This window comes from Meriones unguiculatus, chromosome 2 (assembly GCF_030254825.1).
Source record: "Meriones unguiculatus strain TT.TT164.6M chromosome 2, Bangor_MerUng_6.1, whole genome shotgun sequence".
NCBI lineage: Eukaryota > Metazoa > Chordata > Mammalia > Rodentia > Muridae > Meriones > Meriones unguiculatus.
The window spans coordinates 37,147,924-37,172,790 of NC_083350.1; the positions used below are offsets into that span (position 1 = coordinate 37,147,924).

Consider the following 24,867-nt stretch of genomic DNA (forward strand, 5'->3'; position numbering starts at 1 on the left):
GTCCCATATATGAATACATTTCTCTCTGCTAGATATCCAACCCAGGGCCTTGTGCAAGCTATACAAATACTTTATCACGGAGGCGCTTCCTTATGTCTAAAATGGTCTTTAACTTAAGGAGATAAATGTAAGGCAATGTATATTGTATACCAAAGCACATTTGTATGTTAGTGCTGTTTCCATTGGTCTTTATATAAAGGTCAAAGAATAAAAGAGCTCTCTCTGCAGATAGGATGGTCTGTTGGGTGATAAGTGTAGAATTTGTTCTCACTCGCATTAGTTTTATTTTAAAACGATTAATGTTTTGAAAGGACTGAAGAGATGGCTCAGCTGCTAAGAGCACTTTCTGCTTTTGCAGAGGACTGAAGCATATATGGTGGATGGCTCACCACTGGCTCTAAGTCTAACTCTAGGGAGATCTGACAGCTCTCAGTGAGCATGCACATAGCCCCCACAAAACACACACACACACACACACACACACACACACGTGCTTTAAATAATAATAAAAAGAAACAAACCTTAAAACTATTTTCAAGTAATGTAAACATGGAAATGATAGGTCCCTAGTGAATAAATATTAAAAAAAATTTTATAAAAAAAATCATTTTCTTCTGGGTTGTCTCCTTGATTCCCAGGGCCAGAAATAACTCTGAGAGTAAATGTAATAAGTAGCACTTTCAAAAAGTAACTTCAAACATGAATGTAAAGAAGATACTACTATTTTGTCTTCACTTTGAAAATAATATTTTATTTTACTTTGTGTCACGAGTGTTTTGCCTGCATGTATGTCTATGTGCGACATGCGTGCCTGGTGCCCTCGGAGGTCAGAAAAAGGTGCTGGGTTCCCGGGGATTGGAGTTATAGATGACTGGGAGCTACCATGTGATGAGGGAAACCTAATCTTGTCCTCTACAAGAACAAGTGCTCTTAGCTGTTAGCTCATCCCTCCTGCCCCCACATGTCATACTTATTTGATGCCCAAGATCCTTTCCATAAATTTCTAGGTATTTCCATTGAAATTATTTGCACCTTTCTTTGGGCCATGATAAACCATTGCACAGTTCCCTGTTAATCATCTTCATCTAAAGGAAGTGATGCTTGTGTTTTGATAATGTTTTTATTTACTTTCCCAGTCTTAGCTTTGTTTCAAAAGTTTATATTTTGTTTGCATCCCACTACAAAACAGAAATCCTTTAGAAAATTATGCCATGTCAGTAAATTGTGGTTTTTAATTTGCACATTGGCGTACATAAAAACAAATATTCCCGAAAGGTTTAGAGATCTTACCACATATGTTTTATAGAAGCAGAGTCCTCTAAAATGGGGCTTTGCAGTATGTTTTCCCATGTTTTGAAAGCGTGGTGGTGGCTTATGCTTTCAAGGATCCTTTATTTTATATGCTGTGACAATGTCTTGAATTCCACAGATTTCCTTATTCTGACAGACCACACTACAGGCTACAATCCATCACTTCTTATCTTCAAATCGCATTTAGATTTGACTACAGGCATTTGCAGCTGGGATAACACTAAGAAGGTATAGTTAAAATTTTGCATATGATTCTGGAGAACTTTTTTGTAGAAATCCATGAATATCCATTGTGTTTGTGTGTTTGTGTGTATGTGTGTGTGTGTATTGTATGTATCTCTGTGTGCACACATATGTCCATGCACAACACACACCCACAACCCACACAACCACACGTACACACACACAGTATGTGCCCATTCCCCACTGGGAATATGAGGAGGATAGAAGCCCACACTGAGTATCTTCCTTATTCGTTTCTTTTGTGGACTGGGTCTTTCACTAGCATAATGCTCACTAGTTTGCTAGACTGGCTGTCCACTGAGCTCTGGAGAGCCATCTCTAACCTCCCCACTCCATGCCTGGCTTAATATTTTCCTTAAATTTTGTGTGGTATTTAGTTTTTTCAATGAAAACCTCTGGAATATTTGGATCAAATTGCCATCTCGCAATTCTCTCTTTGGTTATCCCCAATTCATGTGACAGAGACATTTGGAGACTCGACACAAAATGTACCTTCAACTTTATGTTCCTATTAATAAATATATATATATATATATTATACATGTTATATATATATATACATATGCAAATAGAGTTTGGGCTCTATTTCTCTCTGTCTCTCTTTCTTCCTGTCTCTCTCTCTTTCTCCCTGTCTCTCTCTCTCTCTCCAAAACACATTGATAATGCTAAGCATGGTAGTGACACCTTTATTCTTGTCACTAGGGTCACAGGGACAGGTGATCTCTGAGTTTGAGGCCAGTTTGGCATATACAGGCAGTTCCAGGCCACCCAGGGCTACACAATGAGAACCTGCTTCAAGAATCTCATCAAAACACAAAATAATAGAGAGCCAAATAAATCACAATTGATAAAAACAGTGTACTAAAGTATATGCAAGCCATTTCTTAATCTCTAGTGCTTACTGGTATGTGAGACTACTTTAGTGGTGGAGTCAAAAGAGCATGAAGTAACAATTTCCCACGACAACCCCTTGGGTCATCACTAAGGCCCACCATTCTGCGCAGTGAAAATCAGAGTCAGTGTTCATGACAGGAGCCCCCGAAGTGCCTCTTTCTCCCCCTACTCAGGTGAGCCCAAAGAATTCATGAAGATTTATTACACACACTGTATGACTCCTCTACATTGTTTTTCCTCTTAAGAACAGTTGAAAATTTTATTCCCTCCTGTTTTCTACATAATTTAACGTGATAAAATTCTGCATTTACTGCGGAGCATGATAAATGGCTGCCACGGTGTTGGCGGGATTCAGAGGCTTAGATTGTTGTGTCGACTCTCCTTCATTTTCTCAGCTCCCTCTTTGCGGCCCAGAATATGAAGTTTTCTCATTGAGTCTGCGCAGAGACCTGTCATGTACCTTGCTAGGTGTGACTACACGGTAGCAGGTGCTTTGCCACTGAACTACACCCCAGTCCCCCGAGGCCATTCTCTGGTACCTGTAATCCCAGTCCAGCTACTTTGGACACTGGCAGTATCACAAAGCATTGCCTGAATATGTGACATTGCTTCGTTAAAAAGAATGAAATCTCTCTCTATCCTATGGTTTGGAACATGAATGTAGCATATGAGGTTCTAGAAGCTGTTTTGTACTATGAAGAAAAATACTCATATTTTAAGAGTATCAGAACACAGACTTGGAAGACGTCCAGTTCCTCATAATCATATGAATTGAATGCCAGAACTAAACAGACTAACACCAGTTTTGTTTTGTTTCACTGATTCCCCTAGACAAAATTGGGTCAAGACATACTGTTTTTACATGTGTTTCTATATGTTTACCATTTGTCCACCTGTAGTTTCTCATGTCTTTATGATCCATGTCTACTGAATAAGTTTTCATATCTTCTATTTTAGGATAAAAATATTCCCAAATCCATTCCTAATGCTTTAGTGAAATTGCTTCCCACCCTTCTTTCTTAGGAGTTTCCCTGTCTGTGGCTTGCATTCATTCAGATATAATTAGTCTCTTATTGCATGACATTTTATTCAAATTGTTTTGGGAATCAAACAAAGCCTTTTGCACATGGTTGGAAAGGTAGGGGAGGGGTCGATTCATCTTCTCTGAGGGTAAAATTGACTGCGTTTGTTATTTGAGGAACTGCTGTGATTTATGTATTTCTGTATAGTCACTGTTCGTGGGTTTAATATACTATGCTGTATTTTGTTTTTACTGAGGACAAAGACGTAGAGGTCTGGCTTCTCCCTCACTGGTTTTCTTTGTGTTACTTGCTGTGCCCTTTGCTACTCTAGTTAGTCTATTTCAGGTCTTCTGACCAGTACATTTGTTCTCTTTACTCTACTAGGTGCCTGTATGTGTGTGTGTGTGTGTGTGTGTGTGTGTGTGTGTGTGTGTGTGTGTTTTACCTTCAGTCAGTCATCCTTTACATCTCTGCTCAGTATTCATTCAGTATTCACTGCTTTTACTGGATATAGTGTGCCTGCATTATATATACTTTTTATCAGGGAACTTAATGCAGTTATTTGTTGTTGTTTTTTGTCGTTAACTAGTACAACTAAATGTTTGATGTAATTCCAACATGTTCTATTCGATCAAAGTGGTATTCCTGTATTTTTCTCCTCTTCTACTGGTTCTTATGTCTCAACAGAGTACAGGTAATGGGCACCCAACAAATAAAGATATTGTCTTCTACAAAGAGGAGGATTTGGGCCAGCACAGCAGGGAATTTTATTTTATGTGCTTGTCTCTAAACACAAAGGCTGAAGATTGGGTGAATATTACATATTTGGTTCCTTTTGACTTGAAAAGAATCTATTATTAATGCTTCTCAGTGGGCACCAAGGGTGGCTTTATAGATTTTATAAAGGATGTACAGAATTGTGAATTAAATTGTGAAGAAAAGTTTAAAATTTGAATATGAAGAAAGAGATATTGATAGAGAAGTAAACTAGAATAGAAAATAAATATATCATTGAAAGGGAAAAACCGAAAAAAAAAAAGATCTTAGACATTTCCCTCCTTGGTTTGGCCACCCACATTCTGCCTCACTCTAATTTCGTTTATAAATTCCAATGAGAATTACTTTGTTGAAAAGCAAAATGATCATTTCATGTTTTTGCAAATCTTTTAGGAGTTTCTAGAGAATGCGTTATCCATAGTGCCGCTAATGGCAGATCATGTTTACAAAACGAAGAGCTATGATTTCAACTAGTCATATTAATGAAGTTTACTGTTAGATGAGAAAAACTGACTTCCTGTATATAATTTCAAATCATTTACAGTTTGTAGCAATCACTGTGACTTTAAAAAATATGAATGAATCCAGACTGTCATTCATTAGTGTTTAACAACCCACAGGAATGGCAATTTGATTTCCAGATGTATTATATTTCAGCTTTGATGTCTTAATTTTCAATGTTTCAAACGTTGCATTGCAAAAAAAAAATTATGAAGTACCACAATAGACCATAGAAAATCAGCCAATCTTCGTGCACAGAATTATATGACAAGACTTTGGTATCAGACTAAATTTTAAGAATAAACCCGAGAACTCATCCTTTAGTTGTTAAAAATAATATATTTGAATATCACATCACACTATTTACTGCCGGTAGCAGCATTCACAAACGCTGGTCAGCTGAGATGAAATATGTGTAGATGAACATTTTCTAAGCAGTTGTTGATGGAGAGATTCATGTTTCCTCCAGTCTGATTGCCTAGTCAATTTTAAGTGTAATTATGGTTGTTGTAAACAGACCTCTGAGGGATGGGTAATGAGGGCTCATTAACTATGATTAATGACCTAAGTGTTTAAATATAATTTTATTCCCCAGGAAGAGGACAAGAAAAATCTTTCCTGTTATAAGGTCTGAATTTGTTTTCCAGCAACACTGTTGTATGAATAGTAATCCTGATACTGTTACAAATAGGAGATAGCCTTTTACAAGAAAGACATAGCACAAAATGTATTACCTTCTTGGATTTTAGAAAGCAGAGAATAATTTTATACAATAAAACGATTTTAAATCTCAGTCTATCCTTAATTCTGAATTATGCAAAAAGCCTCTTAGTGAGACAAGAGGAAGGCCTCTTAGGAAAACAAGGGGAGGAACTTACAGGTAACAAAAACTAAATAAACGACCACACATCTACAAATAACACATTTATTTAGAAAAATAAACTGAAAATGTTTGTTTGTCTGGTACATTTTTCCATGAAACATAGAGAGAGAAATGGGTATAAAATTGTTATATGTCAAATACAAATTACAAATGACTTTTTGAATTAACAGAACAAATAGAATTAAGCATCAGTGTTTAGTACACAGCTTACTGTCATCAACTTCTTAATATTAATGATATAAAAAGCCTTTTGATATCATTCTCATTTATTTGACCACAATTATGTCTTTTTTAATAATTGTACAGTTTGGTTCAGAAATAAATCTATTTCTTTGAATAACTGACTTTTTGTTAATCTGAAAAAGAGAAATCATTATCATGAGAATTCTCAAGTAATCCATTTTGTATGACTGCAAGAAACTGCTTCTTGTGGTCTCCAAACTGGTGGTATCATCTGTGCAAATAACAAAACGCTTCATTACCCTGAATGGAAGTGACTGTGCAAATATCACAAGTGCACGGAGAAGAAATCGGTGCAGACCGACTTCCTCTCTTACCCAATATGAGGTGAAGGATGTAACACTGGAACTTTCAATCAGTTGGTGCCAATGCTGCTGTCCATTATGGCTTTGAAGGCGTACATAGTCCACACATCTCCCTGTCTGCAAACAGCAACATTCTTCCAAACCTCGTTCATGCAATACTCTGGCCGGTTCAGTTTTGGTTTTGCTTAACTATGCTGAAAGGAGAAGTAATTCTGACTTGAGACAACTCCTGTCCCTACGTTTCCACCTTTAAAAATGATAATTAATGTATAATTTAGTAACTTGATTGATGAAATTTTTTTTTCTTTTTTTTTCTGGGCAGGTTAATATCCAGGAATATTGATTTTACACAGTGAAATGAGATTGTTTCATTTTGTTTACATGTTGGCTTTTAAAAAACTTAGTCCTTTTCATCTGTGTGTTGTATCTTCTTGGTAATTTGTGAATGAAGATATTTAAGGCTGTGGCATTTTCTGTCCCCAAGGCTCTGCCCACGTCTGTCAGGCTAGAGGCAGATGGTTTTTATGGAGATCATTTAATTGGTCATTTGTGCTCCAAAGAAAGGATTTGCTTCTCTGACAGGGTCAGGCTCCTGGTATCATTAAAATTAGATCTGGTCTCACGAGGTCAAGGATCAATCTGAAGTAAGAAAAATGAATCCACATGCCTCTAAATAAAGGTATTCCTTCCAACCGAATAAAGCTGTTAAAAAGAAGAAAACAAAAGACATCTCATCATTGCAAAATCATTTCAAAAAGTGACTATAATCTAATAAAAAGACATTATAAATGCCCTAGAAGAAATATGTTAATAGATATACTTTAAAATTATGAAACTATAAAAATGCTTTGAATCATTAATAATTTAAACACTATATTCATTATAATCATCACAGAAAAGAATAAATTAATTATTGCCTTAATATTATAATGCTTAGGTTTCAAGTGTATGATTTCTCTTTTTTTTTAACTTTATGAAACTTTACTCACGTAAAGTAAAAGTAAACGTTTCACTTTCTCAATGTATTTTTTAAAGGCACCAAAGACAAACATTTGTAACATATTGAAACATATTTAAAACATAACTTCCGAAACTAAGGCTGATATTTTATTTTTAACAGTGAGAAAAGTTATACTTTTGAAACTCTTACTTATATTAAATAATGTACTGTTTCATTGTAATCTATGTACCTTAAGAGTATTAGAGAAATGGCCAAAGTATAGCTTTATCTTCTGTGAAGTAGAACTGCTTATGAAATAACTTTGTTTTTCTTCACAGGCATCTATAGTGCTTAAAAAATAAACATTTTGAAAACATTTTATCCATATTTTTAATTTATGAATATGCTTTCAGGGAAGCAAAGCTAAATGAAGCATGGCCACAATTCTCAACCTCCAACTCATTTAATGTTACTTGATGTAGAAATAGCTGTGGTTTTCTCTCACAGTTATAGAGTAGAAGAGAATACTTGCAACATTAGATGCAGAAAAAAAAAGTGTCAAAATTGGCCATGATTGATTGATTTTTGTAGAAGTGAGGTACTGTATTCAAGTTTAATTTTTAAAATAATGTTTTAATTTATTTTTGAGAACTTCATAAAATGTAACCATTCCTTTTCCCCAACTCTTTTTCATTAAATTTTTATTTTTGTATTAATTACAGTTTATTCACTTTGTATCCCAGTTGTAGCCCCCTCCTTCCCTTCCAGTCCTCCCCTCCCTCCCTCATCTCCTCCTCTTCCCAGACTCTCCCAATCTCCATTTCCACTTGTTGTGATTTAAAAAAGAATGGCCCATTAGGCTCAAATACTTGAATACTTGCTCCTCAGCTGATTGAACTGTTTGGGAAGGGTTAGGAGGTTTGGCTTTGTTGGGGGAGGTATGTCACTAGGAGTAGACCTTTGAAGATCCAAACTAGGACACCATTCCCAATTATCTTTCTTTGCCTTATATTGTGAATCAAGATGTAGCACCATGCCTGCCTGCCTGTTCCCATGCTATCTACCATGATGGTCATGGGCTGACCCTCTGAAACTCTAAACCCCCAGTAGTCACCCTCTGTAGGTTTTCTTGAGGATGGTGTCTCACTACAGCAACAGAAAAGTACATAAGATGTCATCCAGTCAAGTGTATTTTAGATCTTTTAAACTCATCTGAGAAGCACTTGCTTTAAAACCGTTTCATTGGAAAATAGGGTAAATCCAGGGTGTACTGAGGGTTCCAGTGCATGAACACACACACACAAACACACAAACAGATGGCATTACTTGCCCTTTCATTGATATTGGATTGACAGTTCTTTGATATTATTCTACTTCTTTGATATTATTCTACCTCTACTTTGTTTAAAGTTTTAATCCATAAAAGAAAAAAATCTAAATAATCTTTTTTTCTTCCAACTTGAAGATTAAATTTCAAAAATCAGCAAATATGATCTGACAGTGTGTTGCAACTTTGTTCAGGATCCTCATTAAAGACACCCTGTGCAAGAAAAAAAGAAGGCAAGAAGAAGACAGTTTACTCACAGAGCTGCTTTAGAAAACAAGAAGTACATCTGTCAGAGAGTGGAGAACACTCCTGAATATCATGGGAATCTTCTATTTTTATGTCATTTGGGAGATCAATTTGAACTCTTATGTATGCAAAGAAGACCACCGCTAGCTGTTGAAAACTTGTAAGGAAAAGTTCCATAATAATTAATATTTTGATCCTTTGTGAAATTTTTTGAGAGACAGGCCTATGGAATGTGTCCAAATTTGAGTTTCTATAAAAATGTGGATATATAATTCCTGTATTTTGAAAAAGAAATAAATTAAATATTCATATTTTTCATGGATCTATACTTTAAAAGAGTTTAAAACCCTTCAGAATTACTTATTACTGATTTATTAAATAATTTAGTCAATCAATTCTTCATTTGTTCACTTGTTCAAAAATTTATTTCCCTCTACCAGATGCTGATTAGGAATCATACATATAGCAAATGAACATTCTGTGCCCACCAACTCTAAGAAGATAATTACTTGAAGTTAAAATAATTCTCAGCAAGATTTGTGTCCCAAGGTGAAATGAAGTAGAAAGCAGGAATGAAAGCCAATTTGAATTAAGAGATTGGTCTAAATTTATTTATTTATTTTTATTACACTTTACTCACTTTGTATCCTAGCTGTAGCTCCCTCCCATCCCTTCCCAATCCCACCCTTTCTCACTCTTCTTCTCCTATGCCCCTCTCCCAGTCCAATGATAGGGGAGGTCCTCCTCCCCTTCCATCTGACCCTAGTCTATCACGTTTCATCAGGACCGGCTTCTTTGTCTTCTTCTGTGTCTAGTAAAGCTGCTCAACCTTCAGGAGGAGGTGATCAAAGAGCCAGCCCGTGAGTTCATGTCAAAGACAGTCCCTTATTCCTACTATTGGGGAATCCTCTTGGATACTGAGCTGCCATGGGGCAACTTCTGTGCAGGGGTTCTAAGTTATCTCCATGCATGGTCCTTGTTTGGAGTATCAGTCTCAGAAAAGACCCCTGAGTCCATATTTTTTGGTTCTGTTGCTCTCCTTCTGGAGCACCTGTTCCTTCTAGGACTTTATATCTCCCCCTTCTTTCATTAGATTCCCTGCACTCTGTCCAAAGTTTGGCTATGAGTCTGAGCATCTATTTTGATACCCTGCTGGGGAAAGTCTTTCAGAGGCCCTCTGTGGTATGCTCCTGTCCAGTTCCCTGTTTTCTCCTTCTTCTGATGTCCATCTCATTTGCCTTTCTGAATGAAGATTGGGCTTCTTACCAGGGGTCCTCCTTCTTGATTAGCTTCCTTGGGTGTACAGGCTTTAGTATGATTATCCCATATTTTATGTCTAATATCCACCTATAAGTGAGTATATACCATATGTGTGATTCCAATAAATGCCTAATAGTTGGGAAATAAAGATATTTGATGCAAAAGCAACATTAAGGCCAAAGCACAGAAGAAAGGTGATGTTTGGTGCTTTTGGTATTTTGTAGAAACAAGACAGGGCTTTTTGCTATAAATCGTGCCTAATACAAATGTAAGGGGAGGGGAGACAAAAATGCTTGGAGAGTTAGCAAAGCCCAGGCTCCCCTTTTAAACTACGTTAGAAATATAGCAGCAGTAATAGGACTTGAAGAACTGTTGAGGAGCAGCAGGGAGGGGTGTGGCAAGTTTGAAGAGGTGGCAGAGAGGGTGTATATGTTGCAGGTGGGCTTGGCAAAGAAGCGTCAGAGACTCCAGAGACTCCAGGCTCTTAGAAATCACTACAGTTGCAGGTGTTTTCTTGATCACTAACTGAGGAGAGCAAAACAACCCACTCCTTTTCACTGAATTAAGAGATGTCTGTGCTACATTTATACAACGGAATGCTACTCAGGTATTAAAAACAAGAAAATCCTGAAATTTACAGGCAAATGGATGGAACTGGAAAAGATCACTCTGAGTAGGGTAACCCAGAAGCAGAAAGACACACATGCATGGTATATGTTCACTTATAAGTGAATTCAGCCTTGCAGTATAGGATAACCATACTACAATTCACAGAACCAATAAAGCTAAGTAACAAGAAGGGCCCAAGGGAGGACGCATAATTCTCATTGAGAAGGGGAAAGACAGGAAGTTCCAAAAGAGAGGAAATAGGATAGGAGGAGGAGTGCTGAGGGAAATGAGGGTAAGGATCTGATGTGGCAAGAGTAGGAGTAGGGGAGGTGGACAAAGGTCATGGAGAAAAAAAAGAGAAACCGTGGCCTGGGGCATATTTGAGTGGGCTGGAGATCTACTACAGAGTAGGTATCTGGGAGGAAATGGAGGTAACTCTAGCAGAGACCCTTACTAGCAGGGATGAAGAGATTGAAGAGGCCACTCTCTTACCAGACAGGACTCCGTGTAGGAGGAGAGTAATACCAAACCAACTGCAAAATCTTCAACCAAAAACTTACCCTGCCTACAAGATGTGCAGGGATAAAAATAGAGCAGAGATTGAGGGAATGTCCATCCGATGCCTGGCCACACCATGGGAGAAACCCAACCCCTAGCACTCTCTGTTATGCTTGCGGACAGGAGCCTAACATAGCTGTTCTTTGAGAGGCTTCACCTAGCAGTGGATCAAAACAAATAACTGAGACTCAAGCCAACCATTGGGCAGAGGGCAGGGGCCCTTGTGGAAGAGTGGGAGGAAAGATAGAAGGACCCAGAGGCAACAAGATCTCCACAAGATGAACAGAGCCAACTAGCCAGAGCCCGTGGGGGCCTTGTGGAGACTGAGACACCAACCAAGGACCATGTATGGACTGCAGCTTGATCTTCATGTGAGTTTTGGAGTAAGGAGAGTAGGGGCCGTCTCTGACAAGGACTCTCTTGCACGCTTTCCGATTACTTGCCCTGGCATAGCTGCCTTGCTAGGTCGCTGAGGTACAGGATGTGCTCAGTCTTGGTATGACTTGATGTGCTGGGATGGATAGGTGGGAAGGGGCTCCCCTATTCTGAAGGCGGGGACAGGGGAGATTTGGGGAAGAGAGAAGGAGGGTGGGTCTGGAAGGAGAGGAGTAAGGAGCTATGATTGGGATATAAAGTGAATTGATTGATTAATCAACTAATTGAATTTAAAAAAGAGATACCTCACTCAATTCCTACCCACTAAAAAGAGGCAACTTTTCTACCATTCAGGGAGGGAGCTTATGGAAGTTGATATGTGCTTTTCAGTTCTCGCAATCCATAAACTGAACGTAATAAAATGCAAAATGTAGTAAAGTAAAATACCAAACTATCAAACCCATCACATTTTTCATTTGCCTATTGAACTCTAAGATAGTCTGTTAAAGAATATATTTCTGACATCCAAAGTTCCGGAGTTAGACTTCCACAAAGGCTTCCTTGGTGGTTTTAGGAACTGTGTTGCCATGTTCCATTCTTTAATGTCAAGCTCAACATTTGTCCCACTGGGGGGGGAGCACCAAACAATTTTAATTCCCAATTTTTCAATTTTTTATGTCGTAAACCTCCATTATGATAGATTTTAAGATAATATATTTTTAATTTACTCTATACCTATATTTGTATATTTAATTCAAATATGGAAGCATCTAATGATGCCTGTTGACATGTTAAATGATGACATGTAAAATCAATTTCCTAAGCCCTGAAATAATGAAAAGAAAATAATTGCAGAAAAAGCTGTTATAAACAAAACTGAACTAAGGTGCCCTCATGGACAGGCTTTTTGACCTGTTCTTGGCATCAGTGAGTTAATTGTTACATTCTTTTCAGAAAGGTTTTGCTTAAAAACAATTAAGATTTTATCCATTTTTTCAGATGAAATAGGTTCAGGTTTTCAAGTGCTTCAAAGCTTTATCATGCTTGCAACTTTTTTTCCAGATACAAATATAAGATGCAAAATATAAACGGCTAGATAATTGAGGCTTTGAGCCATTAGTTATCAAATTAATTAATTTATGTAAGTGTATTTTAAGAGGCTCAGAGTACTTCCATGTAGTAAGTGCACCACAATTTTAAAAAGGCCCAGGACACCAAGAACATTAAGCAAGAAGGTGAAATACACAGAGAGTTTACCAGAACACAGAAAGGCCTCACAATTTCATGTTTTTCTGGATCTTGGAATAATTTTTATACTTTTCTTTTTTACAACCTATGTACATCTGGAAAATATTTAAAATTTTATCTGTTATATTTTATAAAATAGATCTTATTTTAATAAATGCTGATATATGTTTGCACGATATAAAATATGTGTAGCTGGGGTTCAGCGTTATTTATCTGTTGTTATAAAAGATGTAAATACAAACACTAAGGTCTCTTCCCTTAAAGGATATGTCTTCTAATTCCTGTAACTGTTGAAGTGACTGAATCAAGAAGTTGACACTGAATTCAATTCAATAAAAATAAAATGCCTACTATGAGCTAGAGATTATGCTAACTGTGCAAAATATAATGATGAAAAGTGAAGTTCTGATCGTATGCTAAGCAGACTGAAACACGTGAGCATTTACCACCAACTCTACTCACCTATACCAGGATTCTTCAGTTTCCAAAGTAAGGAAATTCTGGCCAGGGGACATTACATCTGAGTCTGCCCCAGAGTTTACAAGTCTATTACTTTCACTGATTCATATGGCCATGAGACTACACATATACATAGTTAGGACAGAAATAAACTGTACTAATATATAAATAAATATGAAAATACTCATAAATACTAAAATATTAGTTCTCTGTACCTTTTCAAAAAAACATTAGTCAATTCACAGTTTGATTTGATGAGAACTTATATTTATTATGTTTGTTTAGTTCTAAGTGTTTTCACAGATAGATGGCCATGACTTTTAAAATCATGGAATGAATGGTCTGTTTATTACTTCACACACACACACACACACACACACACACACATATATATATATGTAGTAGAAGTTTTGATTTCTTTGAAAACTCAGTTAGGCTATGTAAACATATTATTGTCTTAATCCCAGGTGGGAGATGTGGGGCTGCTCCAGATTGTCCACAGCAGGAGACTATTTGCCTTGTACAGGCTCTGAGAGGGAAGTGATTCTTTTTATTATTATTAAAATTTATTCGCGTTGTATCCCAGTTATAGCCTTCTCCCTCATTTCCTCCCTGTCCCAGCCTCCCTCCCTCTTCTCCCCTATGCCCCTTCCCTATCCACTGATAGGGGAGGTCCTCCTCCCCTTCTATCTGACCCTAGACTATCAGGTCTCATAAGGATTGGCTGCACTGTCTTTCACTGTAGCCTGACAAGGCTGCATCCCCCAGAGGGAGGTGATCAGAGAGACTGCCACTGAGTTCACACCAGAGACAGCTCCTGTTCCTCTTACTAGGGAACCCACATGGAGACTGAGCTGCCTATGGTCTACATCTAAGCACGGGGGTCTAGATCCTCTCCATGCATAGTCCTTGATTGGTGCATCAGTTTCTGAACAACAGCACAGGCTCTAAGATCAACAATCAATAAATGGGACCAAATGAAACTGCAAAGCTTTTGTAAAGCAAAGGACACTGTCAACAGAACAAAACAACAGCCTACAGACTGGGAAAAGATCTTCATCAAGCCTACATCTGACAGAGGGCTAATATCCCGAATACATAAAGAACTCAAGAAAAAAACCAACAAGCCAAGTAATCCAATTAAACAATGTACAGAGTTAAACAAAATTCTCAACAAAGGAATATTGAATGACAGAGAAACACTTAAAGAAATGCTCAGAGTCCTTAGTCATCAGAGAAATGCAAATCAAAACAAACCTGAGGGGCATATTTGCCAGCTGTGGATAGTTTAATTCTGGGAACTCTGAGAGGGAATAAATGGCACAGCTAGGAGAAAGATGGAGGGCTCTGGAAAAGAAAACTGTTGATGTTTCCCCCCCCCCCCATGCAGTTCCTGGTTATAGTTGCAGTTTGATGAGAAGAAGATGGAAATATCCTGAAACAAAGATTGAACTTTCCCCAAGGAACCCAACGACCCAATCAGCTAAAGAGAACCATGGTTTCTCTCCCCATTAACTTTCTTTCTTTCTTACTTGGTGTTAAAGGTTGGAAGGGATTGGGATGGAAAAAGGAGAGATATTTTAACCCTAATAAAGTAAAATAGATTTGAGAAAATGTGCCTACACACACGTTTTTTGCTTGTTTACAGATTGTCTGCATTCATTGTTTCCTAGACTATTCTAATGTGAAAAATCCCTCATATCCTCATTAGTTTGCTTTATTCTAAGAATGCATTTACTTATATATTTTGGCTGTTGCTAGCAGATTTTAAAAACTATATAGAGCAAATATACAAAATAATTAGGAAATTAGCATGTGTATAATACTAAGTATTCATATCAGAGACAGGGCTGGTTTTTATTTAGACCTCTCTTTTCAATTGCATTACTTTCAAAATAGACATCATTAAAATGCCCTGTCATATTCCTTGTTTGTAGCATTCACTACAATTTCGATCATTTAAGACAATTTTATTAATGTTTATTGGTATTATAAAATTTCTACTGACTTTGTAGTTGTAATATACATAACCATTTCATTTTTCTTTCTTATTGGTTCTAAAAGATTTTTTTTAATTTTTAGATCATCTAAGTTAATAACATTGTTTATGAATATTGAAAAGCCTATACCTTATTTTTTTAAAATATACCTTCTTACATTGTCTTGTATTATAGCTTAATGTCCCTAAACAATGTGGAATAGTATAAATAATTTAAAAATTCTTATAGAATCATCTCATGCCTTATTTCATTCAGTTAGTGGGAAAGTTTAAGTAATTCTATTTCATTATAAACATACTAGTTCAAATGTTTCTTGAAACAATTTTTGTAATTTTGATTTTTTTACTCAGTATTTTTATATAATCAACTTAAGGTTATTTTCTCATTTTAATTTTAATTATTATTTACCATTAATTTTATTAATTCTATGAGAATTTCATAGATGTTTTGATCAAATCTCTTCCATAACTCCCCCCAAGATCTAACCCTCTACCTCTCTACTCACCAAATTTTGCATTATTCTATTCTGTTTTGTTCTTTAAGTCCATGGTATAGTCTGTGACTACTATTAAGGTTCATTATCGGACCTGGACTGTTGGCTACCTATCAGGGGTCACATCATTACAAATAACTAGTCTGCCTCTTCAAGAGAGCACCAAATGCCAATAGCATTGCAGCTAGTGGTATGATTTTTTTTGCCCATCTTCCCGTCTCCAAGCTGAGAACTTGTCTGGCTTGCTTTTGTGCAGGTCTTTTGCCTGATGTCATACCTGCTGTGATTTCATGTGTGCAAGTGTCCTGTTGTATCTGGAAGTCATTGTTTCCTTGAAACTTTCACTACCTCTGACACACTCTTTCCAACCCTTCTACCTTAAAGATCCTGGAACGTGGGGAAAGGAATGTGATATGGATGTTACATTTACAGCTGAACATTCCCCAGTCTCTTATTCTCTGTGCATTGGCAGTTGAATATCTCTATTAATTGTTGTCTAGTGTAAGATGAAAATTCTCTCACAAAAGCTGAAAGATGCCCGAATCTATTGATATTATCTATCCATCCATTTATCCATCTATCATCTATTTATCATCAATCAATCAATCAACCTCTCTATGTATATAAGCATACATATGTACATTAATAGCTTGAGTGAAGTTACACTACTTGGAGTGACAGTGCCTTCTCAAGAGCCATAGATTATCCAACAAAACCTTCAATGGCAGACATGTGGGACATCATTTTGAGCTATTGGTCAGGAGAGTGAAAGTGAAACCCATGCATCATGGATAGCATTTATTGTCAGCAGTTTTGTTTACCTTAACTCTTCTTAGCCTTTTATATTTCTTCTTTTGATAAGTGTTTGTCCAGATCCATATCCTATTTTTAAAATTAGGCTGTTTGTTTTCATGATAGATTGAAACCATCACAGAAAACCACAACAGATCAAAATGCACAGAGGAACTGACTCTGGGGCATGACCAACCCAAATCGCTGCTTCTACAGCACTGTTCCCAATGTGTTAGTTTTTATTGTGTCTTAACTTACTTTGCTTTCTCATTTTCTCATTTTCCCCGGGAAGCCTATTTATTTTCTAATGAGAGACAGAAAGAGGGTCTACCCAGGTGGGATAGAAAGTGGGAAGGAAATGGGAGGAGTAGAGGGAGTAGAAACCATCATCAGGATATAATATATGGGGGAAAATATTTCCCTTTCAATAAAAGAAAAAATATTCTTTAAAAAAAACATTGCTTCCAAATAGCATAAGCAACTACAAAATTTGGAAGAACAAGTGAAAATTGGAGGTAAGAGCACTGTCTAAGAGTAAAAATAATCCCACAATAGTATTCATCAGTCTTAATTAGGGAAATCAAATTCAATCTTCTTTGAGATTTTTGTCTTCCCCTCCTCAGAATAGTTAAGATTAACAAAGCAGCTGACAAGAAATGCTGTCAAGGATGTGGGGAAAAGTGCAAACCAGGGACTGTGTCAGGGAAGTGAGATAGTTGGGGACTTAGAGAAGCAGAAAAGTTAGAATCATGCCCAGTAGAGGCACACTTCTTTCAGTGCCCTCCCAATGGTCCCATCAGTCCTCCCATGAAACAAAAATTCAAAGAGAAAATTACTAAACATACGGAGACAGTGAATAGCGTTTTCAGCCTCAAATGCTGGGGGAGAAGCAAAACATGCTTTGAAGGACAGGAGCCTCTGAGGCAGTGGTCGCCTGCCTGTGTTCATGCATGTGCACTGACCTTGCAAGTGTAGCCAAGTGGTTTATTTTATCTCTCCCACTTCAAGGCTTTGCTTTGAAATAAAAAATAACATCAAATCCCTAGTGTAGCCTATTACTATTCTGTGTTGCTTTCTATTCAAACTGAATGGTAAAAAAACAACATAGATAGGTAAGGCCTTCTCAACATATTGTATATCAAATAATTATTTTCGTTGATTTTGTAAATATAGTTAAAATGGCCATGTACTAAAAATTTCATCAATTAAAATAGCATTTATCTTGCAAATGATATACTTTAAAGGTAGAGTTGCATGACTTTGCCATTTAAATATCTGAAAAAATAAAAGCCTTGGCAAAATCCTGTGAGAAAATTAGCTTTAGATGTAAAGGAAGGTATAAAAATTAATCTATAGGAAAATAGTGTATTGCTTTTGCTAGTGTCTGAAACAGTTTCTTGTAGTATACATGCATTACTGGAGTTTGGAATTGTGGAATTGTGGAATCGTTACCTGCTGAGTATCTCAATGAGAAGAAATTTGAGATCACTGCGGAAGAAAGGTTCCACTGAGCTCCAAGCTCCTCCTCAGTTTCTCCTCCTTTATGGAAGTTCAGAAGACTTGCCTGAGAGACGTGCTCAGAGGACGCAGACATTTATCTCCAAAGACAAAGGATCCACAGAGGCCTCTGATGAAATAGACCCTGAATCGCTCCTCAAATTTATTTCCATTACATTAAACCCATTTATCCGTTCCTAAGGTGTCACCCACTTCTCCATTCTGCATAGATGTAAAGTTTTATCCATGTCATTATTCTGTGTGTGTGCAATTTTCAGTGTCGTATATATCAAGTGGACTTACACATTTTTCCCTTGTTAATCCATTTGTTATAGAATCCTAAGCCCTGAACTTACGAGAAGGCCAAGGAAAAAATATGTTCACTCTTCTGAAATATGTCCTACAGAAAAAAATCAGTTTGAAAAACCAATTCTTACCAGTTATTTTGACAGTAAGTTAAATTTAGCTCAAATTACTGTGGTGAGATGTTTATGATATGATGAGAAATTATGTTTTATGGTATTATTATTCTATAATAATGTTTGAAGATATTAATAATTTCTTTTTTATTATTTTATGTGTCTATAATTTTCTTTCTTTTGTTGTTGTTTCTTATTTTTAAAGTACAGCATTTTATTACTCAACAAAATACAGCCCAATTTAGACATGACCAAGTCTCCAGGTTAAAAGAGAAAACTCCATCTTGTAGGATTGATTGATGACCATGATTTGGTATAAATTTTCAGTCTTTCCATTATGTGAATCTTTATAGACCCAGGTTTGTTCTCCTTCAGTGTCTTCCTTTGTAGTTGTACCTGATTTTCTCACCAGTTTTCATCTGAATTCATTTTTGTTTCTTTTTAAAACTATATGCATGTGAGTGCATGTGTCTGTGGAGGTCAGAGGTCATCCTGGAACTGGAGATATAGGAGATTATGAGCCATCAAACTTGTGTGCTAGAACCCAAACTCATATTCTTTCCCTTGGCAGCATGAACTTTTTCTTGCACCCCTTATTAATCATTTTTTTTAAATTACTTAAAAGTTTATCTGAGGACTAGAGGCGTCACTCAACAATAGAGTATTTTTTGGTCCTTGGAGTTGCTTTCAGTAACTACGTTTTAAAACAGCAACAACAAAAATCTTTTAGGCTCTTATGTCTGACATATCTAGGGCTACTTTGTCACACACTTGAAAACTTGTTTATAAATGTTATGACTAAATATAACAGGCAAATTCCTCCCTAAAAGAGTATATATTTTCCACAAAAGTCATCTCTTTGTCTTTCTTTTAAAATCCTGGTAGGAAATGTTACTGTGAAAGATAATTTCTGGAAATACATGTTGTTTTTTGTATGGGTATTAATTATTAAATATTCTAATGACTTCTGATGATTAAGTAAAATTTTCCGTTGCTTAACAGTCTGCTGTACTGTGCTGATGTAGTTCCCAAAGATGTCAAAGCTGCCATTGCCACTATCAAGACCAAGCATACCATCCAGTTTGTGGACTGGTGTTGCACTGGCTTTAAAGTTAGCATTAATTATAAGGCTCCCACTGTGGTTCCTGGTAGATACCTAGCCAAGGTACAGAGATCTGTGTGCACGCTGAGCAACATCACAGCCATTGCTGGAGTCTGGGCTCACCTGGATCATAAGTTTGACATAATGTATGCCAAGCATGCCTTTGTGCACTGGTATGCAGGTGAAGGCATGGAGGAGCGAGACTTCTCTGAGGCCAGCGAAGATGTGGCAGCCCTAGAAAAGTACTATGAGGAGGTTGGAGCAGATGGTGCTGAAGGAGATGATGAGGGTGAAGAACATAAGTTCATGTGCTGCAATTTTACACTTCTGTTGTCTTGTGTTTGTCCTACACTATGAATAAAGGTGATTCCATTTAAAAACATAGTCTTTCCATGGAGTACATGAGATATTTGTTTGTTTGACTTATGTATGGTTCTGCAGTATTTTCTTTTATTATTATTATTATTATCATTCATTACAATTTATTCAATTTGAATCCCAGCTGTGGCCCCCTCCCTCATCTCTTCCAAAACCAACCTTCCCTCTTCTCTCCTTATGCCCTTCCCCTAGTCAACTGATAGGGGAGGACCTCCTCCCCTTCCATTTGACCCTAGTCTATCAGGTCTCATCAAGACTGGTTGCATTGTCTTCCTCTATAGACTGGCAAGACTGCAACCCCCAGGGTGAGGTGATTAGAGAGCCAACCACTGAGTTCATGCCAGAGAAAGTCCCTGCTCCCCTTACTAGGGACCCCACTTGGAGACTGAGTCTATGGACTACATCTGAGCCAGGGTTTTAGGTCCTCTCTATGCATTGTCCTTTGTTGGGCTATCTTTCTCTTCAGGACCCCCAAAGATCAGTTTTTATGACTCTGTTGGTCTCCTTTTCAAGTGCCTGTCCCTTCCAGGTCTTTCTATATCCCCCTTCTTTCCTAAGAGTCCCTGCACACAGCCCAAAGTCTGACTATGAATCTCAGTCTCTGATTTGATGCTTCAATCAGTAGAGTCTTTCAGAGGCCATCTGTGGTAGGTTCCTGTCCTGTTCCCTGTCTTCTCCTGCTTCAGATGTCTATTGTGTTTGTCTTTCTGAATGAGGATTGAGCATCTTCCCTAGAGTCTTGTTGTTTAGCTTCTTTAGGGCTATAGATTTTAGTATGCTTATCCTATATTATGTGGCTAATATCCACTAATGAGTGAGTATATACCATGTGTGTCTTTCTGCTTCTGGATTACCTCACTCAAGACGATCTTTTCTCATTCCCACCATTTGCCTGAAAATTTCATAATTTGCTTGTTTTTAATAGCTGAGTAGTATTCCATTGTGTAAATGTACCACAATTTCTGTATTCTGTATTCTTTTGAGGGACATCTCAGCTGTTTCCAGCTTCTGGCTATTACGAATAGAGCTGCTACAAACATGGTTGAACAAATGTCCTTTTATAGTTGAGCATATTTTGGATATATGCCTAACAGTGGTATAGCTCGATCTTGAGTTAGCACTATTAGTCATACAAATACTGTACATGTTATACAGCTCAATTCATTAGCAAATTCTTACAAATATCAAAATCAACACCTGGTTTTCTATAATGATTTTGGAGTCTGGGACTCAAGGTAGTTACATGATTTTTGTCAGTTTCATTTTGAGATTCTATTTTCTTCTCTACAAATTAAAATAAGACTGGTATTAACTTCCACCTCCCATAGTTGATGTAGAAATACATTGTGAATAGGCAAAAACACATTTGCCGTGTTCGTGTGTTTCCTTCCAAAAGGGAAAATGTTGAACAAGTGCAGTCGCAGCATCCAGTTTTCCATTGGAGCTCCGTGAGAACTTGATCCTTGAGCAATGTCCCGGGCTACCGTTTTGCCCCCTGACCCCAAGAGCCCTCCTGCCTCTTATGTTCAAATCCTGCATGCGAAGCAGGGCACAATAGCAGATCTGCAAGGAGTACACCTTTCTTCTGATGGCATTAAACATTTTGGCAGGTGTTGCATATTTATAATCAACAATAATGCTTCCTAATATTTAATAAGGTTACAGAACACAGTGTATGGAAGGTTTATGGAGCCAGCTGAGAGTCCCTTGCCTGAATGCTCTGTGATTATTTTTCCCATGAGCACAGAAAGGCACTAAATAAAAATACTTATTTTATCATCAGAGGAAGTCAGGGAGTTGGCTGCAAATATGAGGGCATTCACTCTGACTTCCTAGAGGGCTACAGAGGGAACATTTTTGTGTGTTTCCCTTTTTATCTGAGAAAGCTTTGCTTTCTGAAATTTTTTATTACTATAAAGGCAAGAATTTCACTCATGCTGTAAATTTTTTCCCAAAAGCGACAAACAATTTTGTAAATCTCATTTTTCTGCTCCACTATTCTATCTCCTTTTTATTCAATCATGTTTTTCTTAGGGAAACAGTTGCAACCAGATTAGCTCTGTGAAATGGATGGCTGAATATTTTTTCTTTTGGCAAAATACTGTGTAGCAGATTTAAATCCTGGTAAATCTAATGTTAGCATGTGTGTATTGAACTACATTCTATTGGAATTAAATGTGGCATGCCATAAGAATGGTATTATTTTCTTATGGTGAGTACTTTCAATCAAAACAAAGTTAAAATTTTAATCATTTATGTCAGAATTTTCTCTCCTTGTTTAATCATTTATGTCAGAATTCTCCCACTTTCCATTTTAATTATTACATTACATATTACATTCTGATAATCATAATCTAATGTCTGCTATTACTTTACAACCATTAACTATGTTAGATAACCAATTAAATATTGCTTCTTTCATTCTTATGAAAACTATTCCTCCCCTCTGGCTTTAAAATAAGAGATAGAAGGTATAGAAAGATGTCTTGTAAGCAGAAATCTGGTTTGTATGTGTTATCAATTCATTATCATACTATAGTCAAATTTCATGGTCTCCTTTCCTCAGCATAGGTAAGTTCAGAAGGCCACTAAAACCATTCCTTCTGTGATTACCTGCTAAATAAAGCTATATTGCGGTCTATAAAGTCTTGTGTTATTATGATCTCTGTAGCTAAGAGATTAAAAAAAGAATCCATTTGTTTTTGCTAGATGTCTTATCTAGTTCTTGTTCACTTTTAAAATATACAATACTGAAAAGGATTAAAATAAAATAAAATAAAATAAAATAAAATAAAATACATTGTATTGAATTCAACATTTCTTCTCTCCAAACCTGTAGCTTCTTTAGCACATATTTCTGAATGATGGTAGCTTATGGATAGGACAGAAACCTGCTTCTACACTGGAAAACTTTCTGGAAAGCTCTTATGAGATGAACAAAGCTCATAAATAGGATGCTTTTCCTGAAGAGTGTGAAACGCACTGCTATAAGTTTACTTGGGATGGGGTAGGATCATAAATACTCAATCTGTGTGGGTTGTACCCCCATCCTTCAATCTTGTCACCTCTGGGAATTAGAAAATTTATGACGATATTGCCTAGAAGACCAGACCACACATGTAAATCAGCTGAGAAACAAAATGTGAGCAATCTTTGCTGCTGAAAACTGAAACCACACATAGATAAATTCCCACACAATAATAGTGGGAGACTTCAACACCCCACTCTCAAAAAAGGACAAGTCAACAAAGCAGAAACTAAGCACTTGCAATAATTGAAAGTATTTTCACATTTGCCAGGATGCTTTGCCAATAATCCAATGACACAGCCCTTTCACTACAGAGGAAGTCAACAGTACCCCTAAAGGGATGATTACCATATCCATAACTACACGATCCCAGGGATAAAGAAACTGGTAGAGCTTTCTGTTTGGCTTTCAGAACACTTTGTCTCAAAATGAATTCTAATATCTAGATACAAGAATGTGCTCCCAGGAAATGGAAACAAAACATCAAACTGGTGTCCCCTGACTTGGCTCTCCTAGAAGCAAAAGACCCTATGCTGGTTCAATACCAGATGAGAGACATCCTACCTTTCCTGGGAGTCCATAGCATTCAACCCTTCCAGAACCTGCTGAGAGTCTAAGGACTCTCTCTGGGAGCTCGAAGCAGCACCCTTCAGCATCCCTGGCCATTGGCCTGACCGTGTGTCCTCCAAGATCTTTGATGTTTGGCTTTTACTCATGCTTTGACCTTTAATTTGACATCTTAAATCAGCAAGTCTCCAAGACAACTACAACCTGCCATTATTCATGAAACATTCAATTGAGAATTTTTGAACTTCAGTTCTTTTTTTTTTTTTTTTTTTTTTTAGCAAGTGACACTTTGCCAATTAATGTCAGAAAATATGAAGGATAATAATACTTAGAAGTATAGCTTAGATCACTGAAAAGAAGATAACTCTTGGTTAGTGTGGTAGAGTGTGTTGAGGGTTCAAGTAAACTCAGTGGTTGTCATTGTTTGGTCGTGAATCTCCTATAGAATTAGTCAATTGCTATTGACCTGACTTTTTATGCAGATTTACATATGCAAAATATTTTGTTTAGGATTTCAAGATGGCTACCCATGGAGGCTGCTGCACCAAAGGGTCATCAGATTAAATCTCAAGCTAGAGTTGGACAGGCTTAATAATAGGAAGTTAAATAGTTAACAGTAATTTATGTGCTAGATTCCTCTAGCTATTTCCATTTGTAACAATAAATACTATGAAGAAATAAATGCCAAATTTCTCCTTATAGCCAAGATTACTCCATAGGAGAATCATTGATATAGGCAGTTACTTTATTTTTTAAAGACCTTTAAGAATAAAGCTAGCCCTTATCTTGATGAAGAAAAATATGATAAAAGTGAACAGAACAAAATGAGAACATTAATAAACAGATAAAAACATACCTTAGGTAACTCAAATAGTTACACTTAAGATTTAGAGACAGTGAGCAAAAGTAGAAAAAGGGCTTGATATTCCTGATTCGAATTACCCTGCAGACTCACAGTAACAAAGCGGTGCATCACCAGAGCAAAACAAGCACATACATCAAGAGGACAGAGGACTCAGGAACCAGCACACATAGTTACAGCAATCTGATTCCGACAGAGGTTCAAGAAATAACACTGAAGGAAAAAAAAATCTTGTTCCAGCAATTGGTTAAGGAACTATATACTCACACATGAAAGAATTACATTGACTCTCCAACCCTTATCCTGCACAAAATTAAGATAAAGTTTGAAACTACTAAAAGAAAGCATAGAATAAACACATCTTTCTATATACTACTTCAAATAGCTTTGCAAACAACAGTAAGATCTGGTGGAAGGGACCATATGGGTTTTAAAAGCTTCTCATGGCAAAGGGGACATTTAATGGAGTTAAGAGTCAATCTGCAGCTGTCAGAATAGTTTCTCAGATCTTCGTCACAGAGGAGATCCATT

At 36.9% G+C, this 24,867-nt stretch overlaps 1 protein-coding gene across 1 annotated transcript; it reads left to right on the plus strand.

The window, feature by feature from the left end:
* Nucleotides 1-803: 803 nt before the first annotated feature.
* On the plus strand, nucleotides 804-19,858 carry LOC110539815 (tubulin alpha chain-like). Its single transcript, XM_021626640.2, has 2 exons — nucleotides 804-826; nucleotides 19,402-19,858. The coding sequence occupies exons 1-2, from the start codon at nucleotides 804-806 to the stop codon at nucleotides 19,856-19,858; spliced, it is 480 nt and encodes a 159-aa protein (XP_021482315.2).
* Nucleotides 19,859-24,867: the final 5,009 nt, after the last annotated feature.